This window comes from Zygosaccharomyces rouxii, assembly GCF_000026365.1.
Source record: "Zygosaccharomyces rouxii strain CBS732 chromosome C complete sequence".
NCBI lineage: Eukaryota > Fungi > Ascomycota > Saccharomycetes > Saccharomycetales > Saccharomycetaceae > Zygosaccharomyces > Zygosaccharomyces rouxii.
This window is the reverse complement of record NC_012992.1, coordinates 882,895-899,925: the sequence shown is the minus strand read 5'-3', so window position 1 is coordinate 899,925 and position 17,031 is coordinate 882,895. Positions and strand designations below refer to the sequence as shown.

Below are 17,031 nucleotides of genomic sequence, written 5' to 3'. Positions count from 1 at the left end.
TCCAGATCAAGAAAATTTCAAATAAAGGTGAGAAGCATTTCATTGACCATTTGAAAAGAACTCCAGAGAACCCCCTTTGGATGAGCTCTCTTGACTCCAGTATTCAAGAAAGGAGAGAAGTGCTTATCAAGTCCATACGGAAGAAGAAGGAAGATGAAGCACAGACTGAACTTCCGAGAGATGGTGATAATAAGGATATAGAGGAACCAGAATCCTTGAGTGATCAAGTTCAGGACTCCGTTCATGCTCTCGTAAGGTTAGGTTATGATTTTGATGCAATTTTCAAAGGCTCTAAGGTGAACAGATCGTTCTTGGAGCAAGCATTTCAAGAATTGGGATATTGTAAACTTAAACCTGATTTAGATATCATTACAAGTGATGACGAAGATAAGGAGGAGTCTAGCACACCAGAAAATGACAAGAGGAGTATACAAGTTGAGATTCAATTATTTATGATGAGGGTTCAGTTAGAAATCAATAAACTAACAGCGGCGTTAGACCATGAAGATGATGAAACTCGACTGAGGGACACCTCCTTGAGCGATAGTTTACAGAAGAAAAGAGAGAGTTTATTAAAAAGTTTAAATGGATTATTTGACAAACTGACTGAAAAAGAGGAAGAAATGGATATCAGACAAAGGAGAAAAAATGAATTGAGCCTTCAAGACGGATTGGGACGATCAAGGGACCGGTCTGATTCGAATACGGACGAACAAGTCCCAGGAATTTTAGTCGATAGCGGCTTTGTTAAAATCGCAAGTGTATGTTGAATTTGAAAGGAAAACCTATAATCTTCACATTTTTTTCTTTACTATTACTAACACACTTATACTTTCAATATTTTAAAGTCAACAGCTCAAGATTTTCAACCTTATCATTCAGTTGTATCCCATAACCAAGGTTAAATACAATTTTTTGGCATACTTTTTTATTAATATCAGGATGATAGACATATGTTATAAATCCATGCACATAGATGCATCCAGAACGTATGAGAGAAATTAGAGGTACTTCAATGTGGTTCCTTCAAGATAAGTAGCGGGAATAACTGGATAACGGCATAATAATCTCTTATTTGCTTCATGTAGATCCTGTTGTGATTCCAACATTATTCCAGTATTTCTGAACCTGCTGAGACTCATAGATGCCATAGTACCAGCTGATAAATCCAGTTCAACTTGTGGAAGAGAAAATTCAAATATCAAAGCAAAAGAGATTGACTAATACCAATATATATATATTTTCATCACTTATTCCTATTTAATATGTCACGTGACCATAACTCTATACCGATACGCGTTTAAAATTAAATCGAAACTTGATATATCCTTTTTTAACTCTACAACGACAACTAAAAAACTTTGCCACTGGTTGGAAAGAATACCTCTGAGTCGATCGGGAGCCCAGTATTTTGACGTAATCTAGGATTTTTAATGCCAAGGACGCCTCAGAAGAAAAGATCTGGGAGCCTGGTGGTCTCTCCAGAGGCAACTACTTCGAAAAATCGACCTCCCATCACTTCGGCGGCAACCGAAAGGGATAACTTGGACGAGAGAAGAAGGAGGAAAAACTATCAATTTGCACCTATAAACAATCTAGACAATAATAATAAACCAGAAAATTCTGTTTTGAAATCGATTTCAGTCTCACAAGTAAGGAATACTTCTTATAGCAATTCCAAGAAGGTACAGAGATCTAAACAACAGCAAAAGGCAACACTGCAACCTAGTTTTAAAAATGACCCCATTCTAAAGCCTGTTAGGAGACAGGAATCACTAGAAGAAGGGCCAACAGAGGAAGTGATTTGGAAATATTCCCCCACTGCAAGAGATTTGTCGGATAAGGTGAATAGTTCAAATGACAATTCCGAGGACAACGTACAGGCTGAAAAAGATCAAGAACCTTCTTCCACACCTTTGGTACCGAAAAGGTTGAAAAGTGTGCTTAGCTTTACTAATATAAATGATAGGGAACAATCAGAACCTCCACTGACTACACTTTCCATGCAACAGAGGGATTCACTGCGATCTAGGGGTACCACTGATTCAATGAAAGAATCGTTACGAGATATAGATGATATATTAGGGGACATTGAGGGTGATCTTAGCATGAAACCCAAACTCAATAGAGTGAACGATTTACCCTCGTCACCTTCAGGGATACAACAACGACAAGAAAACGTAGAAGAGGATTACGAAGACAGCGATTCCAATAATGGAGACGAATCTCTGATCAATATTCTTACCCAGAAGCCCACTTTGGACGATCCTACTCCGGAATTGCCGACGCCAGGGACAACGGCACCTGCACCTGCGCCAGGGCCAACGGCACCAGCACCTGCACCTGTTCTACCAGAGCATAAATCAAGTTCAGATAATGAACTTTTAGATGATTCGTTGCTGGATTACTTCGAGGAAGATGAAAAAAATAATGATGAAATTACTGATAACCTTGCAAACAAGGATCTAGAAGATCTTAACCAAGTGGGGAAACAGTTTTCTCAGAACTTAAACATTGAAAAAAATGATGGTAATGAGGATCCTGAATCATCAGATTCAGAGATTATCTCAGAAAATCAGGAATTCATTGAATTGGCTAAATCCGCGGTTATCAGAGAAGGGGTTGAAAGACTTGTTATCCTTAATGTATCAGAGTTACAACTGCCCAAAGTGGGACGCCAGAAAATTTTGCATTGTATTGACCACAAAGGTGAGACTAGCTCAGTAATGGTCCGACATCCATGGGTCTATCTAGAGTTTTCCAGGGGTGATGCTATTCATATAATTCAAGGACAAAATGTGGATAACAAGAGATTACTTTCCGACGATATAAATCCCAAGACTAATGTTAGAAATGACAATCTCTTAGTCCTGAATCCTGATATTCTACTATCTGCAACTACTGTAGGGAATTCTATCGGATGCCTCAGACGATCTACAATTGAAACGATCTTTGACGACCCCAGGGGCGAACCAAAGATTTCAATGACCATCGGTAATATTGTGCACGAACTTTTACAAGATGCATTACGTTGTAAATTGGAAAATCAAAAACTTACCGTGGATTATTTGGAAGAAGTGCTTGATTCACTTTTGAAGACATATTCTTTTGCTATATTTGTTTGCAATTACACAATTGAACAAGTAAAAGATGAAATTATGAATAGTCATGCAACAAACATTCTACAATTTGTCAATCAATTTGTACAGAAGAGTAATCTAGGTAGTTACGTATCCATATCAGGACGAAGAACCACTAGACCAATTTCAATACCCGTTATTCTTGATATCGAGGAGAACATATTGTCTCACATTTATGGTTTGAAAGGTTTCTTAGATGCTACAGTATTGGCACATGAAGAGAAGAAGCATGAAATCGTACCATTAGAAGTGAAAACCGGTAAGTTGGGAAGTGTCTCTCACGAGGCACAAGGTCTCATATACACGCTTCTCTTGAAAGACAAATACGAAGTTCCTGTGGATTTTTTCCTGCTACTGCAGACTAGAACCAACAATTTTATCAAACATCCAAAAATTCTTCACTCTATTAAGCATGTTATTATGGCCAGAAATCAGCTGGCTACCAAACTAAAATACCGTTTAAAAGAGATCACATGGGATAAATCGCACGACGTAATTTTACCGCCAATACTTCAGAGTTCTGTTTGTGACAACTGCTTCACAAAAGAATCCTGTATGGTGTTAAATAATTTACTGGAAGATGGAACAGCCGAAGAAAGTGGTCTACGGCCTGGTGAATATGAAACTATTACAAGTCATTTATCGACAAATCATGATAAATATGGAGCTTTTTTCAAAAAATACAATGATTTGATTACACAGGAAGAATCTAGCATAATGCACATCAAAAAGCAACTTTTCCTTTTAGATAGTAATACGAAGGAATCTACTAGTGGACTATGCCTATCAAATCTCTGTTTGGTTGATATCTCAGAAGAGAATTCTACTTCCGAAGAATTTTTACATGTGTTTAAAAGAAATTTCCAGGAGGGACAAAAACCCCAGTCAATGCTCCTTTCACAGTTGAATGTGAACGACTATGTATTCATCAGTGATGAACGTGGTCATTTCGGTTTATGTCAAGGTCGCGTAACAAGTATAACGAGAGGGTCAATCACGATCTGCTCAAAAAAACGGCTACGAAACCCTGAAGTTGTCGCCAAAGAGATTCTGTCTGCCGCTAAGAAACAGCCTATTGAAGGATCACAACCGCTCATTACTTATAGATTGGATAAGAATGTTATTGAACAAGGATTGTCCCTTACAAGATTTAACCTATTGAACCTTTTCCTCCCCCCCGTCACAGAGGATCACTTCGTCGTTGACCAACAAACAGGTCAAGAACGATCGATTAAAAAATCCGAGGGAGGTGACCAAAGAATGAGAACATTCCTGGTGGACAAAGCACCACCAGAATTTATACCCGACGAATTACCTCCGTTGATTCCTTATGACCCAAATGAACTAGAATCTTTTAACTATGATCAGCGTAAGGCTGTGGGAAAAGTGATGAGGGCCAAGGACTATGCATTGATTTTAGGAATGCCAGGTTCTGGTAAAACAACGGTTATCGCACAAATCATCAAAATTCTCGCCAGCAGGGGTCAAAAAGTACTGCTAACTTCCTACACACATTCGGCAGTGGATAACATTCTACTCAAATTAAAAGGTTCACCGATTAATATTATCCGATTGGGATCAGCACGCAAAATTCATCCAGAAATTCATGAGTATCAACCGTCTTATCAAGATGCAGAATCATACGAAGATATCATGAAACAAATCAGTGACACTCAAGTCGTAGCAACGACATGTCTCGGGTTAAATGATATTTTTTTCACACTACAGCAGAAGGATTTTGATTATGCGATCCTCGATGAAGCCAGTCAAATATCAATGCCCGTAGCACTAGGACCACTGAGATACGCCTCGAAATTTATTATGGTGGGTGATCATTACCAACTACCACCATTAGTGAGAAACGAGGAGGCACGGCTTGGAGGATTACAGGAATCCCTTTTCAAAATATTATGTGAGGCACAACCTAAAGCTGTAATCGAACTAACTTACCAGTATCGTATGTGTGATGACGTTGCGGCGCTATCGAATTTCTTGATCTACAGCAACAAATTAAAGTGCGGCAACGAGCAGGTGGCCAAGAAAAAAATTAATTTACCGCGACTCAAAGAGCTGGAGAATTTCCATTGTCCACAGGAATTGCATGAAAAGGACTGGTTATGCGAAATCTTGGAACCCCACAAAAAAGTAATATTTCTCAATTATGATTTATGTGAGGAAGAACAACTGATTGAAATAAATGAACAGAAAACCATTACCAACCCAGGTGAAGTCGATATAGCAGAACAATGCGTGAACGGTTTAATACACGCTGGTATGGATTGTCGGGATATCGGGGTAATGACATTATACAGGGCACAGTTACAACTCCTCAATAAAAGATTTGCTTCTGATCATTACAGCAACCTAGAAATACTGACCGCAGATCAATTCCAAGGACGTGACAAAGAGTCCATCATCATCTCTCTTGTAAGAAGTAATGTGGAACATAATGCAGGTTCCCTCTTAAGGGAACTTAGACGTGTGAATGTCGCCATGACAAGAGCCAAATCCAAACTGATCATAATAGGATCTCGAGCAACCATTTCATCTGTACCTCAGATGGCTCGACTGGTCAACTTCCTGCATTCGAAAGGTTGGATCTACGATCTACCACATCACTTCAGAGATTTTCATAAGTTCCCTATTTCATCACCATCATCGTCATTTCTCCATAGCTCACAAGGAAAAAATAAATCTTATCAAGGATCCACTGTTGACCATAAGTCTACAAATGGCACTGAAAGAAAAGGTGCTAAAAACATCACTGCCTCGTCTCAACTCGTCAAAGACCACCCAATAATCAAGCAAAGTTTGCTAGAGTTTTGATGTAGGTGGTCCTCTGAGGATGCCACAATGGTTATATCTGTCCTTCATAATGCTGAACTGTTTTTGCTTGCTGTCTTCAATACAGAGTAGCAATAATTAAAAAATACAATTGGAATGTTAACAGGTATAACTACTTAGAATGGTCCCAGAAATATTATGGAAAATTTGGAAAATATCAACCGGTCAAAATTAATGCAACTTTTCCTACAATGGGTCCACATCCCATTGGATACTATGGTTCATATCTTGCTCCACCAGCAGCGGTTATCACTGCCACCGCAGGCAGAGAATCGTCACCATCGGCAACCTCGACAACAGCAGCACCTCCAGAAACTGGTCCACCAATGTTTGATTACATAAATACATACATTTTTTTTGCATAATATCAGACCTATAGGGTTTCCGTTACCGACACGAGAGCAACAAGATTCTAATCTTTATGCTTTTTACCGGGAATTCCGAGAAATTATTACCGCCAAGATAGCTATCGTTGATAGTGGTAATACAAATAGAAACAATGATTACGAGAACGCAAAAAAAAAAAAAAAAAATGCGCTGCACAACTCAGTTCTCTGGGAGTATCAAGTGGTTACGGATTTGTTTGCTTTAAAAATCCATTGGATGTGCCAAGCGCAATCTTATCAACAGATGGATTCTAATTATCAGACGCCAATTTCTTTACAAATACCACCAAATCAGTTTAGTTCTAAAAAACAAATAAAACCGTCCATACTCAAAGTTTTAAAGCTGTAAGGGATCAACATCTTAACGGTTGACAACCATCACTGTATTTACCATTTTTGCCGATGGCATTATCGGTGATACCACCCGATAAACAACTATAGCATAATGGAATATACATACGATACTTCACATATTGCTGGTGGAAAACAAACCCAATGGCAACATTATTCTTAAAATAACAGTATAATAATAGTATGAATATTAGTAATATAGCAAGCAAGATATGTATGTATCTATATACAGTTTCTTGTTTTTTTTTTCCTTCTTTAATTTCCAATTGAAAGAGATAAACCAACCTGAATAAATTTCCCTGTGTCGTATACCGAAGTCATAAAAACATCATTTTTTTTGGATTTTGTGTTATTAAATAGCAAAATTGGTTCTTGATCGTTGACGTTGACGTTGACGTTGACTTAGACGTTATTATTATCATAATCATAATCATCATCTTCTTTTTACTCATTATACCAATTTTTTGTATCATCGAAATTTGACGGCACCGAACTAAAAGAAGGTGAAGAATCATTAAACCTCGCATCCCTCGAAAGTAATTCTCGTCTCAATGACCGTAACGTATTCAAAATTTCTTGAGAGTCTTGATGTGGTATGGAGCCCTTGCAGAGCAGTGGTAATAATTCAACAATTTTAACCATCGTGTGTTCTAAGTAATGTACATTTGATTGTACGTCTGTCGGTAATTGTGTAAAAGCTGGTGAAGATGATGTATAATACCATGGTTGTGCCCCCATTTGTGCATGTGCATGCGACTGTGTTGTGGGAGCAGCAGAACCGGGTGTCGCCGCAGTCGGTACATGTCGTTGGGTAATGTCTGGTAATGAGATCGCTCTCGATTTATTCCAAATTTGGTCTCTAATGTATAAGTGCGGTAACACCGGTAACGAATTATAGTGTCGACGATCACTAGTAGCTCCAGTATTGATTTCAGCTGACGGTAGATCCTCAGGAGCTTTACTAAGTGGTGAAGTAGCCCTACCAGGATCATTTTGTGAAATGTAATTGACACAAACTGTCGATAAAACGTTCTTCCTTTTACCATCTCTGCCAACACCCGTACTTTTCCTTGGAATCCTGTTCAAAGTAGCCGCACTTGCATTTCTAGTAAATATCCCCAGTGGATGTGTAAAGAACCAAACGGTTGCTGACTTATCTTTTGCTGGTGGCGGTGGTCCATGCAATTGCGAGATGGAAGACCCACCAGAAGCAGAACTTTCAGAACCGAAGTTGGATAGCTTATGGAAACCATACATGTGCAACTGACGAACAAAACTACTCACATTACCATGTTTAAAATATCTTTTCAAAACTAAAGTACTGAACCACTTGTCGTACGGCCTCAGTACAAACACACCATCTTGATCATCGGACCAACGAATCCACTCGGCAAGGGTAGCATCATTCAATATTGCATGAAGCTGGTGGATGAACGTCTTGGTATGCATATTTAAACCTCCATCGAGCTGTTCCAAGCCGTTATAATCAGTCTTCTTTCTATGAGGTAGAGTGATGTATTGGCATGGCGACCAGAATTTCAACCTCTCTATGAGGACTTACCGTTGTTTGTGACACAATGCGATGAGCTTCAACAGTAATCAACATTTCACCGTATGCTATACTATGTAGTATATAGGACCATCAATCGAACATGCGCTTATACTTATTCTGGTTTAACGGTTTGTACTAATTGCCATGCACCCGGATCCACAAACCACGAGACCTTTGTTGGGATCAATGAGTTAATCTTGGCAGTTGGCAAGCTTGTATCGTGCTTGTCAAAAATTTCATGCATAATTTGCTTCTTGCTCTCTCCCTCAGCCACGAATGCCACACGATTAGATTGCTCGATAATTGGCAGAGTGAAAGTAATACGGTCACTTGGTGGTTTAGGAGACTCGGAAACGTGGGCCACTGGTTCTTTCAAGTCAAGCAAGTAACGGTGCTTTTCACCTGGGAACAGTGAACAAGTATGGCCATCAGGACCGCAACCCAGTAGCAGTAGGTCAAAGGGTGAAGATGGCAATTCGTCAGCGTATTCCTTGGCTAATTGGTCCTTTTCAGCTGGACCTCCATTAACTAGAGATTCGTTAATGGCAAAAACGGTAGGACCCAAATTCAAATGGCCACCGCTGTGAGCTAGAGGGTTAAGAACACCATTCTTAAAAGCACCATAGTTACTGTCTGGATCATCTAGTGGAACAATTCTTTCATCAACGAAGTACAATTGCCACTGGGACCATCTAACCTTTGGTGCAAACTCTTGATCTTGAATAAGTGCCTCATAAAGAGTCTTGACGAGGGATCCACCTGAAATACCAACAATGAAATGAGCCTTTGGATCGTCCTTAAGGGCCTCTTCTTGAGCTTCCAGGATATACTTACCAACACGACGAACGAATTCGGGTCTCTGACTAGAATATACGTGAACCATTTCGCTTACAAACAACTGTTATTCTCTTTCTTGTGATTCGTAGTTGTGTTTGTATTGCGATGCGAGGTATTGCCACTTATATACTTGTGCCCCCCAGCACCCTCCAGTGGGAGACCGGGCCTTCGCAACGAACCACTTTAAAGGTACAAGGGCGATTCCATTGAGTGGTTTCAGCTTCATTGCTAAAATTCCATTGTAACTGATGGGTCGTAGTCTTTTCTTGCAAGTCTTTAACCAATTGGACGTTTAAGGCATCTTCAATTCTCTGTTGAATGATCCTTGCAAATGCTTGTGAAATAGGATAAACATCAGAATACAACAGAGAGAGATGAGGTTTAAACTCATCTCTTGCCCAGGTGGCGGCTCTTTGAGTTCTGCTTGCCTCATCGATTTCCACGTAGAGTTCTCTCATAATCTGAGCAATACTATACAAATATCTGTTTGGTTCACACTCTAGTACAACTTTGCGGAAGTAGGATTTACCGATTGTACAGTGTTGAAATTTGACTAGTGGTTGTGATGGTGGAATTGATTTAATGGCAGCTACACATGAGGTCAAAATTTTGTTAACGTCATCTGCACTGTTACAGTTCAAATCAGAGGTTATTGTAATATGAGGTTCAAAAACTGGGCTATTGGGGAAGAGCGATTGCAATGAAGTGATTAACAGCTGCAAATTTTCATAGACCTCTGAGCCCTGAGGGGGACAATACCAGAGTGCAATTGCCATGGTTTGTGATTTATGGCGGATTTTCTTAGTGTCGATTGTTGTGTAACAGCGAGTACCGGACTGTTTCTTAGACTTGGCGTAAAATAAAATGGACTAAAAGTGGCTTGGCGTAGTAAGATGTGATAATAAGAGATGAACTATGGTGAAACGCAGCCTAGTATGGGATAGTTACACTTGTATGCAGCTACGGTTGAGCCATGCGAAGGGCCATGAGGTAAGAATTTTGATCAGGATTGACGTTGAATGAAATTTAGGGAAAGTCACGTGATACTGCGAAGGGAAACAAGGATAACGGAGAAGGTGAGGCAAGCGGCAGTACTGGACTTTTCCTAGGCGGCTCTGGGAGCGTATTGGAGTACGATAACATAAGGTTGGTGTAGAAGAGAGAGAGAGAGAAAGAGAATTATCACGTGACTCTTGAGTCACGTGATACCAAGCCTCCTATCGGCTCTAAGCAAGTAGAGGGGACCTGTATCACCACCATATTGCGCGTACTGGCTTTCAGGGAGGCTGGTTATCTGTGTTCCACTATCGTGTAGTTGCCGGTGACACTTTTATCATTGATGTCGGTTAGCCGCCGAAGAAAAATTTAGGGGTGTGGTGATTTGAGAGGATAACCATTTTGGGGAGACAGTCTACGGCTATATAAAGGGCGGCTGCCAGCAGCAGCCGCCGGGATCCGTTTGCAACTCTGCTTACTACTTGGGATAGTTGCAAAAGAATCAAAGCGGACCACACGTATGCTTTGAAAGCAAGAGCTACATCAGATATGGTCTCCTTGGCTCTGCATGCCATTCAAAGGAGCTCTTCCTGGTGGGAAACGACGGCACGTTCCATTGATTGAGAGTGGACTTTCAGAGACTATGCCGCGACGTACGCTTGAAATGCACCTTGGCGGAGGAGTACAAGGCCGCTTCTACATTGAATAGCAAACTTGTACGATTTGCGTATGTCGATTGTTTCCAAAGGAAGACAGTCCTTCTTTCCCATTTCCAACACGAGATCACTTTGATCCAAGTGGTAGCAGTCCAAAGCCAACAGCCCCCCCAGAACGACTACTACCCCATACCATAGGCATTGATACGAGGTTGATACGTTAGAGAAACTCTGAGTGTCCCAATCTAGTATCATTCGTTTCGATAATTGGTATTCGAGTCTCGTAGTTTCTATAATTTATCTTATTTTTTTTTTTTTTTTTTTTTTTTTTTGGCGACTTTTTTGAACTTTTTTATTAGTCGGGTTTTCCATCCAGTAGACTACGTAGATGCATCTTCAAGTGATGAGCTACAGATCACTAAGAGTGATTCAAAGGGCTTGAAAGTGTTCAAATTTTTAATCTTAGGATAGTGGAAATACTCAAATACAATACTAATCCACTATGCTTACCTGTAAGAACTGTAAGAGTACGGATTTCGTCAAAGATGTGACTAATGCCAATAACGATCTAGTGTGTCAGAGTTGTGGTACTGTCGCTGAAGATAATCCAATCGTTTCCGAAGTCACATTTGGTGAAAATAGTAGCGGTGCTGCTGTCGTTCAAGGTTCGTACATTGGTAAGGGCCAAAGTGGTGCCTCCATGAGTGCCCATGGGGGTTCAAGTGCCCTAGAGTCGCGACAAGTTACTTTGAACAATGCCTATAGGAAACTGCGTGCAGTCTCCTTCGCTTTAAATATTCCAGAATATATTACCGATGCCGCACATCAGTGGTACAAATTAGCTCTACACTACAATTTTGTTCAAGGTAGGAGGTCTCAGAACGTTATTGCAGCCTGCCTCTACATTGCATGTCGTAAGGAAAGAACGCACCATATGTTAATCGATTTCTCCTCTCGATTACAGGTAAGTGTCTATTCCATTGGTGCTACCTTCCTTAGAATGGTCAAACGTCTAAATATTACTAAATTGCCCCTAGCCGATCCATCATTATTCATTCAGCATTTTGCAGAAAAGCTGGATTTAGGCGATAAGAAGATTAAAGTTGCCAAAGATGCTGTTAAGCTGGCACAGAGGATGTCCAGGGACTGGATGTACGAAGGACGTCGTCCCGCTGGTATCGCAGGTGCATGTGTACTACTCGCGTGCCGGATGAATAACTTGCGTAGAACGCATTCTGAAATAGTCGCAGTGTCTCATGTTGCTGAGGAGACTATTCAACAGCGGTTGAACGAATTCAAGAACACAAAGACGGGAAAATTGTCGATTAACGAATTCAGGAGTGACGATACACCCGAACCTGGCGCACAACCACCTTCATTTACCAGAAATAGACTTAACGAAAGAAAACTTCGGGAAAATTTGGACAAGGATGAAACTAGTGAAGAGGCACTCAACCGTAATCCAATCTTGACCCAGGTATTGGGTGAACAGGAGTTATCATCTCGAGAAATTCTATTCTATTTGAAGCAATTTACACAAAAGAGGGAACAGGTAGTGAATACATTGAAATCAACGCATGGTATTGACGATTCAGATGTTTTAAAGAAGAAAAGGAAACGTTCAAGAAACGATGCTGAAGGAGAAGACGATGTTGAAGAAGAAGAGGAGGAGGAAGAAGAAAATGGCGCCGATGATAATGAAACCTTTGAAGAGCAAGGTGCCGAGTGGTTACGAAAACACAGTGGGCAAGGACGTCACTTTCAAGACGCCATTGATGGCTATTCCTTGGAAAAGGATCCTTACAGACCCACAAACTTACACCTTTTACCCAATTCTCAATCCTTCTTATCAAAAGTATCTGATGATGCTGAAAATTTAGACGATGTCGATGATGATGAATTAGAATCGCAACTGTTAGACGAAGAAGCATCCAAATTGAAGGAACGCATATGGATTGGTATCAATGGTGAATATTTGCTCGAACAAGAGAGTAAAAGGTTGAAACTGGAAGCAGATATAGCGGCAGGTAACACTTCAAGCAAACGTAAGCGCGGGAATAGGCGCAGAAAGAGAAAGACCGAAATGGATGTTGACCAAGCTATAAGTACAATGTCTTCCATTGATGATCCAACGAGTCTTCATTCTGCATTACAAGCTGCTGAACAAAAAGGTGACTTTTCAACTGCTGATAGTGTTAAAAATATGCTACAAAAGGCCAGTTTTTCCAAGAAAATTAATTATGATGCAATTGATGGGTTGTTTGGATGATGGTAGCGATAAGTATCTGATGTTCTTTTATTTTCATTTTTTTTTTTTTTTTTTTTTTTTGTTATTATTATATATCGGTAGTTTATTATGTTAATGATCTTTTTCACATTTTTTTATAGCGGTGAAAAATTTCAAGCTCATCTCATCTCATCTCATCTCATCGCACTAATAGAAAGAAAATCTGGTAAGAATAGTCAAATCAAAATGGCTAGGAAAGGTAGATCAGCTATTTTACCGACTAATATTGTTCTGCTTCAGAACTTAGTCAAAAGAGATCCAGGTTCTTATCATGAAGAGTTTTTGCAACAGTATGCACATTACGAATCTCTAAGAGACATATTTATGCTTAGTGGAATTACTGGTGGTGAATCTAATGACAAGGACGGATCCATTAGTCGTAATGTGGAACAGTTTTCAGAACTAATAGGGTTTGTTGCCCAAGTTTGTTCATGCTTCCCCAAGGAAACGGCTAATTTCCCAGAAGAACTAAAGCAACTCATTTTAAACCACCATAAGCAACTTCCGTTTGAATTGAAGGAAAGGATCTTAACCTCTTTGATGATGTTGAGAAATAAGAGTGTTATCACTGCAGAACAGTTGTTACAAACAATGTTCCCACTCTTAATTGCATATTCTTCACAAGGTAATACACTATCTGTTAATTCACATGCAAAAGAACTTCGTCAATTGATCTATAAAAATTTGATTGCACTTCTAAAGAGTTGTAACACCGGTTCTAAAAACCAAAAATTAAACAGATCAACCCAAGCTCTATGTTTCAACCTTTTGGATGAACCTGACAGTCAAGGAATTTGGGCTACTAAATTGACAAGAGAACTTTGGAGACGTGCTATATGGGATGATTCACGTTCCGTTGAAATTATGGTGCAGGCCGCCCTTCATGAAGATGTAAAGATTGCCATGTCAGGTGTAATGTTCTTCTTAGACGCTGACAAAGAGCGTGAATCAAATTTTGAAGAAAATTCAGATTCTGAAGAAGAAGTGGACTTGGAGGGTATAAGACATAGATTAAAGATTAACAAAAAGACTGGAAGACGTGGTAAGAAATTGAAGAATGCCGTTAAAACTATGAGAAAGAAGAATAAAGATGATACTCAACAAGGTCATGGATATTTGAACTTCAGTGCTATTCACTTGTTAAGAGATCCACAAGGATTTTCAGAAAGTCTGTTCACCCGTCATTTGAATGGTAAAAACGCAAACAAGTTTTCTATGGAGCAGAAAATTTCACTAATGCAATTGCTCTCTAGAATGGTTGGTACTCACAAACTGATGGTTTTGGGTCTCTACACTTTTTTCCTGAAATATTTGACTCCTAAACAAAGAGACGTTACACAGATTTTGGCAGCTTGTGCTCAATCGTGTCATGAACTGGTACCTCCAGAGAATTTACACGTTATGGTTCGTAAGATTGCTGATGAATTCGTTTCAGAAGGTGTTGCCTCTGAAGTTGCAGCTGCAGGTTTGAATACAATTCGTGAAATCTGTTCAAGAGCACCATTGGCTATTGATGAAACCCTCTTGCAAGATTTGACCGAGTACAAAAGTTCTAAGGCTAAAGGTGTGGCCATGGGTGCTAAATCTCTTGTGTCCTTATACAGAGAAATGGCTCCTGAAATGTTAAAGAAGAAAGACAGAGGTAAGAATGCTTCCATGGAAGTACAAGAATCTAAGCGTGAAGGTAAAATTAGTAGAAGACCACAATTTGGTGAGGAACGTGGTAATGTGGAAGGTATCGAAGGTATCGAATTACTTGCCCAATGGAAAAATGACCACGGCGATGAAGAGGACGATGATGAAGCTAATGATCGTAACTGGGAAGTAGACGAAGAAGAAGGCAGCAGCGATGAGATTGACGGTGAGTGGGTCAGTGTGGAAAGTGATAAAGAATACGACGTGGATATGGATTCATCAGATTCTGAGAAAGATGACGATGACAAGAAAAAGAAGGCAGAAGAGGATGAGGAAGATTCTGATTTGGATCTAAGTGATAAGGAGAAGGATGGAGCAGAGCAAGAAGATGAACAAGAAGAACCAAAGACAACTATGGATCCAGAAGCTGCATTCCGTGAACTAGCTTCCTCTCGTATATTGACACCAGCCGATTTTGCCAAATTGCAACAATTGCGTACTGAAGAAGGTGTTCAAAAATTGATGGGGCTTCAAAAGCGTGGTCAAAACGAAGAACTTGTGGACTCTGCAGGCTTACTTGGTCCAATCAAATACAAGCAAACTCGTGAAGAGCGTTTACAAAGAGTTATGGAAGGTCGTGAAGACCGTGAGAAGTTCGGTAGTCGTAAGGGTAAACGTGAAAATCCACATTCAACTACGAATAGAGAAAAGGCTAGAAAGAAGAATTTCATGATGATGATTCATAAGAAATCAGTTCAAGGTAAGAGGAAAATGTCATTGAAAGATAGACAAACAATATTGAAAAATCACGTCACCAAACAGAAGAAAAAGGGATTCTGAATGAAATAGTGTAAAATAAAACTCTGCGATTGTATATTAGATAGTAAGCTAAATAGATTCGAATTTTTTGTGGCCCCTTCCAGGAAAGATTACAATTCATCTTCACTATTTAGTAAAAAATCGTCATCGTCTGGGGACTTAAGAGCATTATTACCATGCCTAGTTGGTGAAGTTGGCACTGGGGCAGGTGGTACTGGTTGCCATTTTTTCCTCTGGGAATGTTCAGGACTATCAATGTAAGTAGTCTGTGCTACAAGGTCAACTCCGGGCTGTTTTCTGTTTTTTAACTGAGGTGGCACATCTAATTCCTCTTCATCATTTTGTAGAGTGATTCCGTGAGATTCTAAAGTAGAATCGTCACCTATTTGGGCACCAAATGAATTGAATCTACGTCTTTCAGGTTTTTTTGGTGGTTCTTGCCTCAAATTATCACCTAATCTCCTACCAGTTTCAGGTTCTTCTTGATCACCATACAATTTTTTGGAAATCCCATTAAACCAACCATTTAATTTTGTGGCAGTATCTTGAATTGATCTGTTGGCACGAGTTCTTAATTCTGGTAAATCCTTGTCGACAAGCTGCCCCCACATATCGGGTTCCTCTTCATCTCCATAAATTTCTCGGTACTCATCTGCACTAATTGGTGATTGCATACGTCTTTGACGGTCCCTCAAACGCTGTCTACGGTCATAGTCTTCACCATCCCCACCACTAATGCCAGTTTTTCTACTTCTCCTTCTATTGTACTTCTCATCCAATTGTCTTGCTAACATTTCATCTTGCTCTAACTGTGATTGACGCCTTTGTGGCAATGGCTCTGCAGGTGGTGCTTGTAAAGGTTGGCTTGGTAATTCAATATCCTTCCCGGAATCAGGATCTGATAGAAATAAAAGTGCATGGAATGCCGGTTCTAATACGCCTTGTGATGCAATTATAACCGCTTTCACGTAGTTCTCCTCTATATTAGGGAAAGCCTCCTTTAACTGCTTTAAAATTGGATTTTCCATCTTTTCGGGGAAAGCTTTACTTGAGCTTTCACCTGGTAACTCTAGAGGCTTCCTTCTAGTGGGCAAGGGTGGTGCTTCCTCTTCATCATCGTTATTAACCTTCTTATTATCATCCTTCTTCTCTTCTTTCTCATCCTTCTTGGGTACACCAACAGAAACAGGCGATTTTAACGTCGCTGTCTTAGTATCAGATTCGTTTCCATCTTTACTGGGGAATTTTTCTAGAGTATTGTCCAATTTACTCTCTTGTTCATTGGATCCCTGGATCTCATTCTTAGATTCGTCCATTTGTTCCACTTTTAGTTCAGGTTTAGAAACCGATTCAACTTCTTTGTCAGACATTTCCCACCTCTTAGAATTGTTGACCACCCTCGAAAGTACTTAGAAACTTCTGCTGAGGTTGTCTGTAGTGAAATCACTTATGTTGTCACAATTGGTTAAGGTTAAGATATACCTTTAAATATGCGGGTCAACATTATAGGCACAGGGCAACACTGCAA

General features: G+C 39.9%; 8 protein-coding genes across 8 annotated transcripts; 4 read left to right on the top strand and 4 right to left on the bottom strand.

Moving 5' to 3' along the window:
• Nucleotides 1–80: 80 nt before the first annotated feature.
• Nucleotides 81–770, top strand: ZYRO0C11550g (uncharacterized protein; the record flags this gene model as incomplete). Its single annotated transcript, XM_002496101.1, has 1 exon — nt 81–770. One exon carries the CDS (start codon nt 81–83, stop codon nt 768–770), a length of 690 nt encoding a protein of 229 aa, XP_002496146.1.
• A 663-nt stretch (nt 771–1,433) lies between these two features.
• On the top strand, nt 1,434–5,966 carry DNA2 (bifunctional ATP-dependent DNA helicase/ssDNA endodeoxyribonuclease DNA2; the record flags this gene model as incomplete). The annotated part of the gene is made up of 1 exon (XM_002496100.1): nt 1,434–5,966. The coding sequence occupies one exon, from the start codon at nt 1,434–1,436 to the stop codon at nt 5,964–5,966; it is 4,533 nt and encodes a 1,510-aa protein (XP_002496145.1).
• A 1,199-nt stretch (nt 5,967–7,165) lies between these two features.
• On the bottom strand, nt 7,166–8,170 carry MGA1 (Mga1p; the record flags this gene model as incomplete). The annotated part of the gene is made up of 1 exon (XM_002496099.1): nt 7,166–8,170. One exon carries the CDS (start codon nt 8,168–8,170, stop codon nt 7,166–7,168), a length of 1,005 nt encoding a protein of 334 aa, XP_002496144.1.
• Nucleotides 8,171–8,385: 215 nt separating this feature from the next.
• ZYRO0C11484g (6-phosphogluconolactonase) lies at nt 8,386–9,156 on the bottom strand (the record flags this gene model as incomplete). The annotated part of the gene is made up of 1 exon (XM_002496098.1): nt 8,386–9,156. The coding sequence occupies one exon, from the start codon at nt 9,154–9,156 to the stop codon at nt 8,386–8,388; it is 771 nt and encodes a 256-aa protein (XP_002496143.1).
• A 76-nt stretch (nt 9,157–9,232) lies between these two features.
• On the bottom strand, nt 9,233–9,886 carry CPD1 (2',3'-cyclic-nucleotide 3'-phosphodiesterase; the record flags this gene model as incomplete). The annotated part of the gene is made up of 1 exon (XM_002496097.1): nt 9,233–9,886. The coding sequence occupies one exon, from the start codon at nt 9,884–9,886 to the stop codon at nt 9,233–9,235; it is 654 nt and encodes a 217-aa protein (XP_002496142.1).
• A 1,378-nt stretch (nt 9,887–11,264) lies between these two features.
• Nucleotides 11,265–13,031, top strand: BRF1 (transcription factor TFIIIB subunit BRF1; the record flags this gene model as incomplete). Its single annotated transcript, XM_002496096.1, has 1 exon — nt 11,265–13,031. The coding sequence occupies one exon, from the start codon at nt 11,265–11,267 to the stop codon at nt 13,029–13,031; it is 1,767 nt and encodes a 588-aa protein (XP_002496141.1).
• Nucleotides 13,032–13,118: 87 nt separating this feature from the next.
• Nucleotides 13,119–15,524, top strand: SDA1 (Sda1p; the record flags this gene model as incomplete). Its single annotated transcript, XM_002496095.1, has 1 exon — nt 13,119–15,524. One exon carries the CDS (start codon nt 13,119–13,121, stop codon nt 15,522–15,524), a length of 2,406 nt encoding a protein of 801 aa, XP_002496140.1.
• An 89-nt stretch (nt 15,525–15,613) lies between these two features.
• On the bottom strand, nt 15,614–16,873 carry CUE5 (ubiquitin-binding protein CUE5; the record flags this gene model as incomplete). The annotated part of the gene is made up of 1 exon (XM_002496094.1): nt 15,614–16,873. The coding sequence occupies one exon, from the start codon at nt 16,871–16,873 to the stop codon at nt 15,614–15,616; it is 1,260 nt and encodes a 419-aa protein (XP_002496139.1).
• Nucleotides 16,874–17,031: the final 158 nt, after the last annotated feature.